The sequence below is a fragment of the Schistocerca cancellata genome, chromosome 2, assembly GCF_023864275.1.
Source record: "Schistocerca cancellata isolate TAMUIC-IGC-003103 chromosome 2, iqSchCanc2.1, whole genome shotgun sequence".
Taxonomy (NCBI): domain Eukaryota; kingdom Metazoa; phylum Arthropoda; class Insecta; order Orthoptera; family Acrididae; genus Schistocerca; species Schistocerca cancellata.
The window spans coordinates 903937169-903949675 of NC_064627.1; the positions used below are offsets into that span (position 1 = coordinate 903937169).

The following is a 12507-nucleotide window of genomic DNA, read 5'->3' on the forward strand; positions in this document are numbered from 1 at the left end:
AGCCTGTGTATCGAGAGAATGAGTCATGCTTGCACAGTGACAGATAGTATGAAGCGGGTTCAGTCGAGTACGTAGTTATAATCTTCATCGACCAGAGTACAGTGGCGGACGGGGACATTCAAGAAACAAGTCAAGAGAATGTTTTTGTGAATTTGTCTGTTTATTTCTTGGAGGTTTTTGTGTATTTATGTTTGTATAGTTTTTAATATGCTTAGTAGCGTGAATGATGCGTGTATGTTGTCTAAAGTAAATACGTAGATCATTGTAGTACTAATGATCGCTGAAGTGCGAGAAAGTTATAAGACAGTGTGAATACAGACGACGGGGAATTTTGTATCATAATATGTTAACTACGTTTATGGTAAAAGGAAAGCTAATTCGAGTGAAAATGAAAATAGTTCATAAAACAAGGAATAAACAAAATATCAGAATGTTAAATATTTATTTTGGGAAAAAGTACAGTTCGAAAGTGTGTTATTTGTCGATTGGTTAGTCATGAAAAGCACGGACTAACGGTGGAGAATAATGTTTTCTATTGCCCTTAAAGAAAATTAACCAATCAGAACGGAGTATTCCTCGCGTGTCTTCTCTTTGAGATAGAGAATGCGTACAGCAGTATAAGTAGTCAGAGCCCAGCCTTTCAATGGTACGGTCGTGTGTAGTTAGACCTCCGAAGGAAGTTATAATTTGCCGGTTTTAGTTGTGCTACCATGTTGCAAAAGTGTTTTAAAGTGAAGGCATACTTATTCCGGTCTGTTTTTTACAAAGTACGGATTTTTTAAGTAATTTTGTGTATGAGAAAAGACGGTATTTCCGCGTGGCATATTGAGCAGATCGGTGACTAAAAACTTAAGTGCATTAGACACCGATGAACTTAAGAGTGGGGCAAGCATTTTCATTTAAGAACAATCGTTGTTTAGTAGCTGTTCAGATTTCGCGGAATACGTTACCATAAACTTCCTAATGTTAATGAAAGGGTTTGCACATGACTGTATTAGTATCAGCATGGGCTTGGCAATTAACTTGTAATTCTCAACTTCACAATATACGAAGTTTAGCCAGTATTCCCAACTTTCACCCAAAATAAAGACCTTTACCCGATTCTTAGAATAGTTACGTTGTACGCAGCCTGATGCGAGTTGCAGTGCGGTAAGTTTCTGCTCGGCTTTCCTACTGGCGTTCTGCTGCAAAGAGTTCAAAGGTAGGTGCAGGATGAAAGGAACCGCACCGCCGCACCTTGTTTGTATCACGGAGGTGCATTTTATAGAGAAGTATTGGAAAGCGATTTATAAAACAGTTATATGATTCCCTTTAGAAACTACGTTCTTATTCAATTCACCTGCTACATTAAAAACGATTTTTAAATACTGTAAATATGTTTGACTTAACAGTAAAGAAAAAATGATTACTACGTATTGATTTTAGATCCTCAACCTTCAGCTGTTGGCCACACATTTCCTTCACCTTCAGCATTAGCTGTTCTGTTCGCATTCTACATGCTTTTTGTCTTTCTAATGACATTTTAACAACTTTACGGTATTGATTGTTATGAACTACTTGAGCTCGATTTCTACTACCCCTAATGTTTTGATATAATTCCCACTGCGTTCTACATGATACGCTTATCCCATTAGCCAGTCGTCCATGTTGCCTTTTAATGCCAGATCACTGATTAAAACGTTCTTATGTCCTTCAACTTCTGTATAACCATTAGCCGGCCGGGGTGGCCGAGCGGTTCTAGGCGCTACAGTCAGGAGCCGAGCGACCGCTACGGTCGTAGGTTCGAATCCTGCCTCGGGCATGGATGTGTGTGATGTCCTTAGGTTAGTTAGGTTTAATTAGCTCTAAGTTATATCGGACTGATGACCTCAGAAGTCGCATAGTGCTCAGAGCCATTTTTTTGTATAACCATTAGACATGTGCTAAAGCGGTAAGGGAGGAGATCACAAGAAATCCGGGGTAGTTTATGATCAAGATATACAAAATACGGAATATATCCCTATTTTTTCCATTTTTTTGAAGACTATACCTGCAAAATATCATTCGCAGGCCATACCTCCTGGTAGCCGCTCTACGGCAAACGCCAAGTCTCGAGTGGTGATCCGAGAACGCAGGATGTCTGGTGTGAGCACCCGGAAGCGGTCGATCAGGTCCAGAGCGACCTGATCTGTGCGACCTCTGAGCGACTTGAGGTACGCAATGTCCATTCCTGCCCACTTCAGCCCACTGCCATGCAGGTCGGCCACGGTGTCTATGGGAGGCTCGTATCTAGTAAAATATAAAAATTAAAATTGTTGTATTAAATAGTAACTTTCGGAAATTTAAGGAATCAACTATATTAGTACATTAACACTATGGGTCAACACTTCTCCTGACGGCAGTAATGTTGGCTGCGGTGTTCTTATTCTGTTGGCATTTGGTCAAGTTTCACATATGTTATGTGGCTGAAACCCACATCGAAGGATTATGCAATAACTGATAAAACCAAATAAAAGTCGCTCTCACCCTGCATGTTTTCGGGATGGTCTCTCTTACAAGAGGAGGTCACGACTTTGGGAACGCGGATTTACTGCAAACATCGTACACTTGTAGCACTCCATGAGGACAACAAAATGTGTAAGCAGTGGCGCGTACTTCTCAAGCGTTGTTGAGAAAAGATAATTTCGCTGCTCCTCAAATATATACCTGTGTGTTGTCATTTTTACCATGAAGGGGCAACAGCCGAGTGGTGTAATTTATGACTCCAATTATCTGTCACCTTATTTATGTCATTTCATTGTAGCTATTTTTGTTACTGTTTTTGTGGAATTAAAGAAAAGTGGTTAGCGTTCAGGCCCCGTAATCGGTGGATCGCGTCCCGTTCGTCAGTTTCTCTTTTTTTTTCTTTTGTTTTCAACACAGTCATTTTCTTTACTATTTATATAGCAGTTGATATAATGATAAAAATATGTGTAATCGGATGAACTTTTATTAAATTTACAATGTTATTTGCCAGTCTACAAATTTTTATTATCACAAAATTATAATATTCATAACAATCGATTAGTAAACGACCAAACGCATAAAGTGATACTGAAAATGTATGCTTGTCCGTGTCTTCCAAATTGTTCGTATTTAATCGAAAGAGAACGAGAAATTACTTCTCGTGAAGGCGCTATTAAAATACACCCGATACTGCATGAACAATTATCAGTGCCGGTATTTAAGGAATTACTGCGTTATGCATGGTTTGCTTCCAAATTATCGGCTGAAAGAGGGGTTTTTGAAAATGTTAACGAGTTTTGTTTTTCCACGGAAAACCTCAAAAGACCTTGCGTATGCAGAAACATATCATTTATTCAATGCAGCTGGTGCCGTTTAACTTTATGTTTTCCAGGTTCTTACGAGAAATACCATCCTGAAACTTGTACTCCTAACGTCGAAAGCGACGATTAATTGTACATCTTTCGAAAGCCGTCTGCGCCGGCCAAAACTTGGAGGCAACAAGTCGTTTCTGGCTCCTTCCAGGTATAAGGGATTTCTCAAATCACGGACAAGCATACATTTTCCGGACCTCTTTATGCGTTCGGTCGTTTACTATTCGACAACGATGAATATTATAGTCTTTGTGATAACAAAAATTTGTAGACTGCCAAATGACATTGTAAATTTAATAAAAGTTCATATGATTACGCGTATGTTTCCCATTATATCAATTGTAATATAAATAGTAACGAAAATTACTGTGTTGAAAATTTAAAAAAAGAAACTGACGAACAGGACTCGATACAGCGATTACGGGGCTTGAACGCTAAACACTCCTCTGCTGTTGCTTCGTGGTAAAAATGGCAACACGCAGGTATATATCTGAGGACCGAAATTATCTTGCGATTTTCTCAGTAACGCTAGAGAAGTACGCGCTGCTGCTTACACATTTTGTTGTCCTTGTGGAGTACTACGAGTGTGCGAAGTCTGTAGTAAATCCGCGTTCCAAACGTCGTGGCTTCCCCTTGTTAGCTGTTTCACCCTGTGTGACGAGAATAGTAAATTTGCCTTTGGAATGCTCCAAATTTGGTTTAACCACTACCTGTTTTAATGCCCCCGTTCTTCTCTTGAACCTAATCAGCTGATAATGAACCTCTTCTGTACCTGGGTATGGTGAGCATGGAGGAGAGTCCGCTGCTGTAGCTTACGGTGACGAGCAGGTAGGCGAGCAGAAGCCACGACAGCACGTGGCGGGTGGGGCCCACGACACGTGTGTGGCGCCGCTCCACGTCCGGCGTTTGCAGCACCAGCAGGCCCAAAGAACGGAAGAAGCAGTCCTCCACCGTCGAGTACCTTCCGCCTGCTGGCCCATCGTCTTTACCTGAAAATTTGTCAACGGTGAGAGGTATAGGTTACATTCAAACGATAACCGGAGAAGTACTAAGATATGTACGAGGGGAGGTCAAATGAAAACGACACAGGTGGAAAAATGTAAATGAACTGTTTACTTTTTCAAAAGTAATAGCCAAAATTGTCAATACGCTTACCCCACTGTGAGGCAAGAGAAAATTTATTCCATAAAAACACGGGAGAACTGCCGGATGTCAGTAACGTCCTGCCACGATATTTTGGCGCAGTGTCTTCTGGCCATCTTCAGTTGAGTACCACTGTAGTAGTACTGGCCATTTTTAGACGTCTTGGTGCGACGTAAGAGTGATGGCACACTTGGTTACTCGGTGTACAGAAAGCCCACTCATACAGGCCTGTATGAACAAGCTACTAGTGGCCACCATCTAGCACAAACAATGGGCGTTCTCAAAACCTTGATCCACCGTGCCCATACCATCTCTGACGCCGACAGTCTTCAAGCGGAACTGGAACACCTGCAAAAAGTATTTCTGAAGAATGGCTTTTCAACTAGGGAAGTGAACAGAGTGCTGCAGACCTACAAATGACGAAATAAAGAAGAGGAAGAGGTCTTCAGGTCGACCGCTTATCTACCATTTATTGGGAATATTTCTTCACAGATAGGCAGAATATTGAGAAAGTATCAAGTGAGAGTCATCTCTCGCCCTCCTTACAAAATTTCATCCCTGGTGGGATCCGTTAAAGACGACCTGGGCCTGCGTAAATCAGGTGTTTACAAAATTCCGTGTGAATGCGGCAAATCATATATAGGGCAAACAGCACGAACTGTGCAGGAATGCATTGTGCAACACCAATGGCATACTCGCCTTTTCCAACCCAAGTCCGCAATCACCGAACATTGTATTTCCACAGACCATTCCATGAATTACGACACAAATATTTTGGCCCGTAGATCAAACTTTTGGAGCTCGATATCAATGAATCTGTGGAAATAATATTGTCTGACAGAGAGACTATCATCAATCGAGATAGCGGTTATCAGCTAAACTGTGCTTGGAATCCTGTTATAGAGAAACTTCGTAGTCTGGGTAGTTATCTGTATAAAGATGTAAATCGACCTGATATCGAAACGCCAAGCTTTCACCGTGGAGGGCGCGAGGCGCAGCGCACGGAGTTGTTATGATGGCGCACGCTGAGCAGCGCATGCGCAATGTCACCTCAGTATGGCTTTTAATAGGGCTCAGCGAGTACTCGCGAATACTACCCGCTGACGCCCCTGCTCTCTTCATCCCGCCGCTTTCCCTGCTGCCCCTTGCTCACCCCTCCTTTCCCATCCTCTCTGCTCTTTCCCTCGGCAGGCCCCACCTGGCAGTTTTATTCTTCGTCGTGTGTGCTCCAAGTGGGTTTTAAGTGTGTTGCTCTGGAGTGTTTTTAATACTGCGGCCGACTTTTAACCAGTGCATCCAGTGTCTTCTCTGTGTTTTAAGAATCGCCAACTGTGTTTTTTAACTTTCTGGTGACTTTTGTGAACTCTCCCCCGTGAACGTCTCCATGTCAGTGTACTTTTAACTCTATCTTCTCCCCTTACTCTGATTTATGTTCCCCTTTTTTTTATCGCCATATGGGGCAGGGGAATGAAATCACAAGAAAAAAATACTCGCCAGTACTACTACAGTGTACTCACCTAAAGATGGCCAGAAGACTCTGCGCCGAAATATCGTGGTAGGACGTTACTGACACCCGGCAGTTCTCCCGTGTTTTTATGGAACAATCAGTACGCCGGGAAAGCTTTAAACATCACAATATAAAAATTGTTTGAGGTTGCCTGTCGAACTATGGTCGTACCCAGACCTGCAACTCATCATCTGAAGAGCAAATCGAGTGCCTCAAATGTCTTTCTTCACGACTCCGAAAAAAGGGCGAAAAATCACATGGGGAGAGCGAAATATCTGCACCAAATGGAAACAATCTTGGCAACATGTGGGCGGGTATTATCCTGCAACAGAATGATGCCGCCTGTGAACATTCCTGGGCGTTTGGACTTGATAGCGCGCTACAGTTTCTAAGTATCCACGTACCACTGTCCGTTAAATCTGGTACCGTATTCCAGAAACTCAATGAGCATCAGGCCATTGCAGACAAAGAAGAAGGCATTATGGTTGTTCTTTCTACTATAAGTAGGCTGTTTATGTTTTCTTATTGGCAACGTTACGTAGCGCTCTGTATGAAAATCACTGGCTGTGCTGTGTGCAGTCTGTGACTAGTTTGCATTGTTGTCTGCCATTGTAGTGTTGGGCAGCGGCAGCTGGATGTTAACAGCGCGTAGCGTTGCACAGTTGGAGGTGAGCCGCCAGCAGTGGTGGATGTGGGGAGAGAAATGGCAGAGTTTTGATATTTGTAAGAATGGATGTTATGAACTGCTATATATATTATGACTATTAAGGTAAATACAATGTTTGTTCTCTATTAAAATCTTTCATTTGCTAACTATGCCTACTAGTAGTTAGTGCCTTCCGTAGTTTGAATCTTTTATTTAGCTGGCAGTAGTGGCGCTCTCTGTATTGCAGTAGTTCGAGTAACCAAGATTTTTGTGAGGTAAGCGATTTGTGAAATGCATAGGTTAATGTTAGTCAGGGCCATTCTTTTGTAGGGATTTCTGTAAGTCAGATTGCGTTGCGCTAAAAATATTGTGTGTCAGGTTAAGCACAGTCTTGTATAATTTGTCTAAGGGGAAGTTTCATATGTCGACCCTTAGCCGAGGATACCTCACTCGAATCTTCTGATTTTTTCTTGTAGTTTGTGTAATTAGTGTAGATTTTGTTTATTGCTATTGCGTAATTGTAGAGAGAATCTCCTTTGTAGTTGCAGTCTTTCATTGTTGTACAGTAAAACAGTTGTGGCATGCATGTAGATTTGCACCAAGTATTTCGCAGCTGCGCTTGCAATTAACTAGATATTATTTTCAGTGCTATGTTAATGTGTTCCCCTATTTTAACTCTTCAAATTGTGTTTTTCTGTGTTGTCTTGTGAAATATTGTGACAATAATGGCGTGTGAAAAACGTAATACTAGGCTCCAAAGTAAACTGAGAAATGACAGTGAAGACGAAAGCAGTGTGTTAACGCCACCATGTAATGAATTAACTAATATTCAAAGTAGTAATTTGGCAACTGTGCATAGGGAAATGGAGCGGGCGTCAAATAATGGTGTAGGCAGTGAAACAATTAGTGAACAGGGATGCATTATCGATCGATCGCTTGGCAACAGCTCGCCTCAGGAATCCGAAATGACAGGACACAATTTTACAAATACTGTAGATTCAGGTTTTGCGTCCTCACCGTTTTCTCAAATAAGTCTAGACACATTTTCTGCTTGTCAAAATGTGAATGTTGCCGGTGCAAATTCGCTGCCGAAAAGCACTGAGGAACATGTTTCAGACACCAGTGCATTGTTATTACAAATAATGCAACAAATGGGACAAAAGCTTCAGAAGTTAGACACAATGGAACAAAATCTTCAAAAGTTAGACACAATGGAACAAAATCAGAGACAAACACAGCAACAGTTAGACACAATGGAACAAAATCAGAGAAAAAAACGGCAACAGTTAGACAAAATGGAACAAAATCTTCAAAAATTAGACACAATGGAACAAAAGCTTCAAAACTTAAACTCAGTGGAACATAAGCTTGAACAAACACGTGAAGGTTTAAATACTGAGTTACATAACATTGAATCGAAATGTCAAAAAGTCTGTAATGACGTAAAAACACAAATTTGTGAGCATTTTCAACATATTTTTTCGCGGCATGAAAATGCATTACAGAATCACGAAGCAGCCATAAAAGAACTCCAAACCATTGTTCATGAAAATCATGAGACCTTGTGGGCTAAAATTGACTCAGTTGCATCTACCGATTCGGTTATGCAACTTGCAAAAACTCAGGAAAACTTAAAGGACACAGTAGATTCGATTTCAACACAAATGAACACTCTGAAACTTGGTTCAGAAAAACACATTGATGAAATGTGTTCACTATCGGAGAAAGTAGCCGAACTTTCGGATCAGGTCCCTAACTTATCTACAAAGGTAGATGATGATCTGAACGACACAAGACCTGTAGCCATCACTGACACAGAAGTGTGCGAACAAATTAGGAAATTCAAACAAAATCAGAATCAAATTAATACGCAACACCAAAGAGAAATTCGGGAAGTACAAGATCAGCTGACACAGGTAATACAAGAATTACGTATTTCAGAGGCCACTCGCGCTCCAATACGGGAAGAGGGACATAGAAATACGGAACAGCCACAAAATAATAACTCAGGGCACTTCGGAAATTATGAAAGAAATTGGCAAGGTAGACCGAATTTTGAGATGGAACCGCCGACACGATGTAACAATAACCGATATGCTACTCGCCGACAAGATGATTTTGACTATAAGCTGTTCATTACTACACGTAAATTCAAAACGTTTAAGAATTCTACCAACGACATTCATCCACAAGCGTGGCTCCATCAATTCTCTCATTGTTTTCCTCCCAACTGGTCATTGGAGCACAGGTTAGAATTTATGTGTGGCTATCTGGAGAATGAACCAGCTGTAAGAATGCGATCGGTCATTCACGATTGTCACAGTGAAGGAGAATTTTACCATGCGTTCCTCTCAGCATATTGGTCTCAAGCTACACAAGACCGAGTAAAACATAGCATCATAATGATGAAACATTTCGAACAATCTGAATTTTCCAGTCTTGTGAAATATTTTGAAGACATGTTGCACAAGAATCAGTACCTGTCAAACCGATACAGCCCCTCAGAACACATTCGCATTTGCTTAATCAAATTACCTGAACATTTACGACATATTATTTTGGCAGGACGTTGCAAAGACGACATTGAAGCTTTTCAGGGACTGTTACAAGAACTGGAAATTGACACGGACAATCGCGGAACGCGAAAACAGGAGCACAACAATTACAGATCATATCCGTCACAATTCCGCGATGACAGAAATAATATACGACAAGGCTATTCTTTCAATGTAAATCGTGACCAAAACAGACACCACCCGTATGACAACCGTTGGCAGAGTAGTAATAATTACAGGGAAAGATCACCTCTCCGCAGTAATGACTATCACAGAGACAATCAGAGAAACAGACAATATGGGAACGAAAATAATTATTATCAAGGGAGACAGAACAACTTTAAACGCAACAGTCCAGTTTGCAGTTACGACTCAGGGAGAAATTCTCCACCACGTGACCGACAACAAAGAAACTATGGAATCTACCGACGTGACGACAGACGATATGATCGTAACGACAGACCTGAACTGCATCAGAAGTGGCGGGATTTAAACAGGACAGGGCCCTCTCGTTACGGTGAATTTGTAGAAGTTAGGTCTCCAAATCCCAATAACGATGTGGGCTAACAAAGAGACAATAGGCAATGACTCACACCGCTGGCAGCCACAAAACTTACTTATGAAACTGACGACGCAGCTGCCGTAGCTAGTAATTACGTAAAAATGAAAGATTTTAATAGAGAACGAACATTGTATTTACCTTAATAGTCATAATATATATAGCAGTTCATAACATCCATTCTTACAAATATCAAAACTCCGCCACTTCTCTCCCCACATCCACCACTGCTGGCGGCTCACCTCCAACTGTGCAACGCTACGCGCTGTTAACATCCAGCTGCCGCTGCCCAACACTACAATGGCAGACAACATTGCAAACTAGCCACACACTGCACACAGCACAGCCAGTGATTTTCATACAGAGCGCTACGTAACGTTGCCAATAAGAAAACATAAACAGCCTACTTGAAAATCACTGACTGTGCTGTGTGCAGTCTGTGGCTAGTTTGCATTGTTGTCTGCCATTGTAGTGTTGGGCAGCGGCAGCTGGATGTTAACAGTGCGTAGCGTTGCACAGTTGGAGGTGAGCCGCCAGCAGTGGTGGATGTGGGGAAAGAAATGGCGGAGTTTTGATATTTGTAAGAATGGATGTTATGAACTGCTATATATATTATGACTATTTCATTTGCTAACTATGCCTACTATTAGTTAGTGCCTTCCGTAGTTTGAATCTTTTATTTAGCTGGCAGTAGTGGCGCTCGCTGTATTGCAGTAGTTCGAGTAACCAAGATTTTTGTGAGGTAAGTGATTTGTGAAACGCATAGGTTAATGTTAGTCAGGGCCATTCTTTTGTGGGGATTTCTGTAAGTCAGATTGCGTTGCGCTAAAAATATTGTGTGTCAGGTTAAGCACAGTCTTGTATAATTTTTTTAAGGGGAAGTTTCACTACTACTCAGTTATTTCCATATATTTGGAGCAATGAAGAAAGACTGCCATGGCCAGCGATTTGCTTTCAACGAAGAGGTCTGTGCCTCGGTAAGATCTAGCTCAATAGTCAACCGCAAGCATATTTCAACAATGGCTGACAGTGGGATAAACGTTTTAACAGCTATGGCGATAACTTTCGAAATAATGAACAGTTTACATAATTTTTTTCCATGTCTCTCGTTTTCAATTTACTGCCCATTATATGAGCAACTAGAAATAACTAAATCACAATAGACTAGAATTATTATTTCTACAAACAATTAATTTTGCCATATTAAGATACGAAGAGGTTTTCTGCATAATGAGCGAGGCTAGGAATATATGAGGAACCTTGATGAGAAGAATGGACATGATGCTAGGACATGTGTTAAGACCTCAAGGAATAAACACCACGGTACCAAAGGCGACTGTACTGACAAAGAAACTATATGGAAGGAAGAGATAAGTGATATATCCAACATACAGTCGGGGTCATTGGAAGTACGTGCTACACTGTACGTGCTACACTGTATTCCTGATTTAAGTAGGAGTCTATCGATCTTTCCGGATACTGGGCTAGCATAAGGTATCCAAGAAGTTATTGCTTATCGTGCATTTCAGATATGTGATGTGTATAACAGAGATCGTGGTTCATCTTACTGTATGTCTACAATGACGTTGTTTCTTAGGGCAAGGAGTCGTCGTAAAGTAAATGAATCAGAGTCTGTATCCATGTGGGTTAAAGGTGCAATTAATTGTGTCAAGATTAAAGTTGTTGGTGATGTGACACATTACTATAGAAACATGTCCTTTCTTGGACTGTCTTCTCAGGTCTCAGTCTCATCCTCATTCTAAGGCGTTCTTGACTCTGATTGCAACGCCACTTCAGTTTGATGATCGGAGTACCCATTCCTCTGGAATACTATTTGTAGGTGTTGTAATTCTTCTGTGACGCTCTCCTTGCCTAAAAGTGTTTTAGTTCTATGGAGCAGAGTCTGACGGTAATGGTTTGAGACTTGGAGGTCTTCTATAAACACTGTCACCCAGGGATCCATTCGTTCTTCTCGTAATTAACGCGTCGAGGAAAGATAGTTGGTCCCTTTTCTGAAGTTCGACAATTAATTTAATATTACGATGAACAGAATTTAGGTATATGTTCAAATATCTCTTGAAACTGTTCCACACCTTTTGGCCACACCACAAATGGCTCTTCTACATAACTATAGAAAGATGTTAGTTTCAGCTTAGAAGATTCTAGTGCCTTTCCTTCCAAGTGTTCTATGTACAGTTTCGCCACAACAGCCGATTGTTGTATGTAAAATGAAAACATCAACTAGGCAGAAATCTTGGAAGCACACCTCTATTCAACCGTGCTCAGAATACCTGAGTGATCACTCCACTCCACTGCGGGTTTGAGCTAGTTTCTCTCGAAGCTTATTACTTGCACGTAATGTGAAAATGATGTGTAGTTGTCCAGCACATTTTTCGGCTACTGTCGCGCTTCCTGGTCGCATTTTTCAGAGGTAAGGTATGTGAATGGAGAAGTAATGTTGGTAGAAGGTTGGGTATTGCAGCCAAAGGTGACTCACTACCGAAGAGTCTCCCTTCTAACAATAAAAGCGCTGTGATCGTCTTGATGCAACGAGAATGTGTATGGAACGTTTCTGTAAGGGAGTAGTGTCACATGAGGCTTAAAATTAACAACCCGTTTAATATAATCATTAGCAAATATACATGGAGTTCGGAAATTCCCGTGGCAAACTTCTAGGAGACGCAGGAGCCTGTAAATGAATGTATGGAGGGTGAAAATTAATGAAACCGACCAACTGCACC

The 12507-nt window shown here is 41.2% G+C and overlaps 1 protein-coding gene across 1 annotated transcript in view; it reads right to left on the bottom strand.

Annotated features, from left to right (window-relative positions):
- The window catches only part of LOC126159769 (glutamate receptor 1-like), a 108621-nt gene that overhangs the window by 50516 nt on the left and 45598 nt on the right, over positions 1-12507 (bottom strand). Inside the window, exons 4-5 of the mRNA XM_049916574.1 lie at positions 4129-4345; positions 2057-2268 (exon numbers count right to left, since the gene is read on the bottom strand). Of these exons, the coding sequence (XP_049772531.1) occupies positions 2057-2268; positions 4129-4345 (429 nt within the window). The remainder of the gene's footprint in view (positions 1-2056; positions 2269-4128; positions 4346-12507) is intronic.